The sequence below is a fragment of the Physeter macrocephalus genome, chromosome 8, assembly GCF_002837175.3.
Source record: "Physeter macrocephalus isolate SW-GA chromosome 8, ASM283717v5, whole genome shotgun sequence".
Lineage (NCBI taxonomy): Eukaryota > Metazoa > Chordata > Mammalia > Artiodactyla > Physeteridae > Physeter > Physeter macrocephalus.
Window position 1 is genome coordinate 142,030,484 of NC_041221.1, and position 6,000 is coordinate 142,036,483.

A 6,000-nucleotide genomic window follows, 5' to 3' on the forward strand; every position below is an offset into this window, starting at 1 on the left:
AACTTCAGGCTTTTGCCCATTCTTGTGTGTACAACCCCAAACACCCTTCTCTCTATTTCCTACCTAACCAAATCCTACTTGTGCTTCAGGACTACCACTCTGCCTCTGCCTCCCCTGTGGGGTCTACCTCCAATGTCCCTCCCTCCCCCCTTCCCCAAATATCCCAACTCCTAATCGCCTCTACCACTCATTTGGGTGTCCTGGGTACATCTTGCCTCCCCAACCAAACTTGAAATTCCTTGAGTGTTAGGAGATGTCTTACCCTTTCCACTGTACCCCTCAGAGTGCTTAATAGTAATGGATACATCATAGATACAAGAAGATCATGCTGAAGGATTGCCAATGAATTTTAGTCTAGATCTGTGATTCTCAGCTGGGAGCAGTTTTCACCCCAGGATACATCACAATGTCTGGAGACATTTTTGGTTGTCATAACTGGCCTTTGCTGCCTGCATCTAGTGTGTAGAGGCTGGGGATGCTGCTAAACATCCTACAATGCATAGGACAGCTGCCTCCCCCAAAGAAAGGATAGTGTGCCCCCAATTCAACAGTGCCTGGTTAAGAAATCCTTGCATACGTTATAGAATCTTCCTAACCTCTTTTCTTGACTCTTCGTTCTCCCAGACAGAACCCAACCTCCATCCTTCTGCCTTCAGTCTAAGCAACTTCTCCAAAAAATAATTCCAATCAGTCCCCTGGTTACTCTAGTGGCTGTTCACTGACTTTGAGAGAAAATTCAAGTCCATTATCATGGCCATTAGGACCAGTCTCCTGTCTTCCTCCTGAACTTCAACTCTTCCCTCTCCAAGTCATTCCCTATATGCCAGCCATATCAGTCACCCTGCAGTTCCAAAAGTGTTATGATCTTTCATGCCTCAGCACCTTTGCACATGCCGAGTCTTCTGCCTTGAACATTTCCCCCTTTTTGGCTTATAAGTAAGTACTGCTCAAAGATCAACACCAGCACAGACACGAGCAAACATCGATAAAGCATCTATCATGGGCCAGGTACTGTTTCAGGTGCTAGGGAAACAGCAGTGAACAAAACAAAGTAAGTCCACACCCTCAAGGAGCCAATAGTATACATCAGTACTCTTCAAGAGAAACTTCTGCAATGAAGGAAATCTTAAATCAGCACTGTCCAATATGGTAGCTACTAGCTACACAATGGCGATTGAGTACTGGAAACGTGGATCATCTGAATTGAAATCTTCTGGAAGCATAAAACACACTTAGTATGAAACAACTCATTAACAATTCTTACTAGTTATCTAATCCCCATGACACACCCATGAGGTGGATGTTATTATCTTACCCATTTTACATATGAGAAAACTGAGGCTCAGAAAGGTAAAGGAAAGTTGGACAAAGTCAGACGGCTAATAAGGGGTGAAGTCTGCCTTTGACCTAGGTCTGTATGACTCTGGAAGCCACACAGTCTACATCCCACTACACTAGACATACCAGCTCCCCTGTGCAATACTCCTCACAGAGAATGAGCAAACAGAAATGATCAAAATGATCCAGATAGTCACACCTCTCCTAGCCATACACCTACACAGAGAGTCATCACATCGCTCAGGTCCCATAGGAATTAAAATCGAAAGCTGAGGCTGTGGGAGAGAAAGGTCTTCACCCCCGGCTGTCCAGGCTGTAGTGGTAGAGCGGCACCCAGCAGAAGATGCTGGCCAGACAAACAGCTCTCATGGCTCCTGAACATGTTGGCAGCTGAACGGTATTTAGTCTGACACTGGACATGGGTGACCACTGCCCTGTAGGCATCTTTACTCTGCAGAGTTTTGTTTTCTAGAAAACCTCCCTGCTAGCTCCAGGCCCATTCTGGTTACCACAGCTGACTCTTGCTTCACCCGCTTACATCGATCTTAGCCTTTGGCCCCCAAGCACTCAGCCCCCACTAGTTCGGAGCTGCTTTGCTCAGTCAACGCCCTGAAAACTCCCGTGTGATCCCAGGGCCTGTCCCCTGGTGGACTTTATCCCATCCCTTCTCTCTGAAGCCCTTCCCTGGTGCCCACTAGAATCACTGGGCCTTCTAGGGTGCTGGTTCCCAAAGCCTCACTCTCTCCAAGAAGCCACTAACCCTTTCCCCCAGCTGCTTTTTTTTTTTTTTTAAGTTGAGGTGTAATTGACATATAACATTAGTTTTAGGTGAACAGCATAATAATTTGATACATGTATATATTGCAAAATAATCACCACATTGAGTTTAGTTAACATCCATCACCATGCATAGCTACAATTTTTTTTTTATGATGAGAACTTTTAAGACCTATTCTCTTAAGAACTTTCAAATACACGATACAGTGCTAACTTAGTCAGTGTTCCCAGCTGCTATTCTTGATTCCTGTATATTCTCAGCCTCCCACATTGTCCAGCAAGTCCTGTTAACTCTACTGCCAAGATCTGTCCAGAACCCGTCCACTCCTCTCCATTTCCACACCCCGCCCTTGTCCAGGTCACCTGCATCTCCTGCCTGGATATCGCAACCATCCCCTAACTGGTCCCCCCACTTCTACTCTGCAGGTTCATTCTCCCCAGAGCAGCAAGAGGAATCTTAAAACCTAATTCAGATCATGTCACAATGTTACGTGGACAGGGCTCATGTCTTGTTCATCTCTGTATTCCACAGCCGGGAGCCAGTGTTTGTGGGATTGGACATGAGGTTTCCTCTTTATCAAAATACGAAACATGGAACTGACTCCCGGGTCAGGCCAGCACGTGTAGTTTCTTTACTCCCAGTGTGTCTGAGGTGGGAAAGGAGATCAAACCCCTCCAGGCCCTCCCCCTTCTCCTCCCACGTCAGGGGCCAGTGGCCCATCCCTGCCACGAGCCCTGGGCTGCTGGCTACTCACATTTGGTGTGCCTGTCACACAGGGCCGACGCCCGCATGTCACACAGCCGGATTGTCCCTTTGCTGCTGCTGTACACGAAGGTGTTGCAGTGATGGGGGTGGAACTCGGCCGCTGTGATCACCTCTGTGAGCTCCTCCATGTTGGCCGGCTTGATGTCGACGATATCTGGCACAGACGAGTCAAGGAGGGGACCAGGAGAAGGGGAGAGCCTTGGGGGGTAACTGTAGCATCACCGCCTTATTTTACTGTGCCATGTTAGCAATGAGCACACACGGGGGATCCTCATCATAACTCTGTGAGCAAATAGGCAGGTATTAGTGGTCCCGGGCAGATGAGGCCCAGGGTTACTCAGTGGCCATAGGCAGCACTAGAACTCGGGCCTCCCTGGCTCCTTATTAGGATTTCATCCCTCATAACATGTAGATGCCCCAACACATCAAAGTTACCTGCTCATGCAATCATGCTAAAATGTATCAAGTTGCAAAGGCTTTCATTTCTCATTTTACAACAGTGGTTAAGAAACCAGCCCCATTCCAACGAAATAATCCAATATATGTGAATCTTTATCTAAACTCCTGGGCTGATCCATGATATCTAGGACAGACTGCAAATCCTCTTCCATGAAATCCCTTAGATGTTTTTAAATAATATGTTTTTAAATAATATGTCGATAATAATAATAATAGCAACTACCATTTATTGAGCACTGACTATAGGTCAGTCACTGTGCAAAGCATATCATGTACTTTATTTCATTTAATCCTTATAACAGCTCTATAATCAGCATTTTCTTACCCCCATTATTTCAAGGGGGGACACGGAGGCTCAGCGTATGTAACTTGCCCCAAGTCACATGGCTAAAGAGTGGCAGTACTAAGATTTTATCCCAGGTGCAAGATTTGTATTCTTTAGTAATTATGCAAAATTTCTCTTACTGAAGATATACAGGACCTCAAGTCTCTGTAAGCTGTGATTCACTTTAGAGCTTATGTGGGAGTTTAAGCATTAAAAAGAAGCCATCCAATTGTACAGCATGACAGTTTTAGCCTCCAATGGAATATACTGTTAGTTTTATCATCGGGTTTTTTCCTCCTCAGTATTTTCCTTTCTGATCAAGAATTATTATACCTCTATTTTTAAAGACCACACCCTTGTGTATTGAAATGAAACATTTGACCTTTCATCTATGATGGTGACCCAGTGGAAACAAACGTCTTCAGTGGCAGTGAGTTTGGGCTGATCCCTTCCCACCTCTACTGAGAGCTCGGGGGACCTGGGTGCAGGTACGGTGGTACCTGGCTGGGGCTGAGGTGCTGTCCAAGGACCCAGCAACTTCCTGCAAAGGAACAGGCCTTGTGATGTGGATGTTGTGAACCAAAATGATTCTTACTTTTGAGTCACATTTGTGATTTCGCCCCACCTGTATATCACTAGGTAGCATTTTTTTTTTTTTTTTTTTTTTTTTTTTTTTTTGTGGTACGCGGGCCTCTCACCGTTGTGGCCTCTCCCGTCGCGGAGCACAGGCTCCGGACGCGCAGGCTCAGCGGCCATGGCTCACGGGCCCAGCCGCTCCGCGGCATGTGGGATCCTCCCAGACCGGGGCACGAACCCGTGTCCCCTGCATCGGCAGGCGGACTCTCAACCACTGCGCCACCAGGGAAGCCCCTAGGTAGCATTTTTTTAACTTAACATTTTTTCTCCACATCAACTTAAATCGACTCACTTTTTTCTTTACTTAGCCTTGTCTAAGCAGCAATCCAATATTCATAAAATCATGGGTTAATGAGCTAGTTACATTTTAAATAATACACCGTACCTAAGATAAATGCTTTTAACCATTAAAATGAACATATATTTATGTCTGTACCAGGAGCTTATATATCACATTTTGGAAAACACTGCATTGAATCAACAAGCAGTAACTTGATAGAGATGATGCTATTAGGCTGGGTTGGATAAAAGTCTGCTATGCTTTTCGTGAAGTTGGTAGCAAAATCTCCTCCTTAGAGTTTAGATGAGGTACGAGTAATTGTACTGATATTTTTAGTCACATTAGCACTAACAAAGTAGTCATCTATTATCAAACATCACCCATGCTCTGGCATGTAATCTGGTGCAATAATGGCTTTATATTTGGTTGTGCCTCTTTCCCTTGCAATTACCTCTTATAAATCCTGTTGGGTTTTTCTCCTAAAATTAGCTTGAGACAACTAACATTTCATTTTACTACAAGTTCCCTCACGAATCCAGATGCAAATATTTCTTGGGTCTCCAGAGCATGTGGGTTCCTTTGACTCACAAAATACTACCTTTCAACTCAACTGCTTCCAGAGTTATAAATATTATTGCAGTTATAGCATCACTTGCTGGGGAGCAGGAACCAGCGTCCCCCAGAAGGAGGCCCCAAGCTGCAGCTCTGATGTTTCCCCAGTCCCCTGACCCATGCCCTGGGCTTTGTGGCCACAATACAGGGTGGGGTTAAGCAGAGGTTAGTGTTCAGCTGTTGTCAGATTTTATCACCCTCCAGAAAGAGCCTCCATACCCTACTGTGCCAGTGAGCATGTTTCTCTTTTCCCAAAATAGGGCAAGAAAATCTGGTGTCAGCTTTCTCAACCTCTACCAGTATAGCTCTAAAAACAAGCTTAACTGGAAGGGATCTTGGCTGTGTGGTAGGGGGAGGTGCCACATCTACGGTTATTTTTTTCTCACCTAAAAATAAAGCCCAAAAGTTAGAATGTGTGAAAATGAAGGGCTTAAACATACATATGAAACCAGGAACATCCTCCACCATCAAGAACTGCATCAGAACTGAGTCTGCTTAGGGCTGCTGCCTCTGGACCCTTCCTCCTTCCTTCCCTCCCATCCATCCTGGACCTCTAAGCCTGCCTACCATCCCTCATCCCCAAGCATCTCCCTTTTGACTAGAGGGCTTGTCTGGGTCTGACTCTATGGAGTTCAGGGGAGAAACCATGACTCCAATCCTCTTTTTCTTGGTGTGGTTTTTTTTGCGGTACACGGGCCTCTCACTGCTGTGGCCTCTCCCGTTGCGCAGCACAGGCTCCGGACGCGCAGGCTCAGCGGCCATGGCTCACGGGCCCAGCCGCTCCGCGGCACGTGGGATCTTCCCGGA

General features: G+C 46.0%; 1 protein-coding gene across 2 annotated transcripts in view; it reads right to left on the bottom strand.

Annotated features, from left to right (window-relative positions):
- The window catches only part of PPP2R2B (protein phosphatase 2 regulatory subunit Bbeta), a 454,249-nt gene that overhangs the window by 47,065 nt on the left and 401,184 nt on the right, over window positions 1-6,000 (bottom strand). For both annotated transcript variants that reach the window (XM_024122154.2, XM_028493345.2), the window contains one exon: window positions 2,871-3,035. In XM_024122154.2, the coding sequence (XP_023977922.2) occupies window positions 2,871-3,035 (165 nt within the window). The remainder of the gene's footprint in view (window positions 1-2,870; window positions 3,036-6,000) is intronic.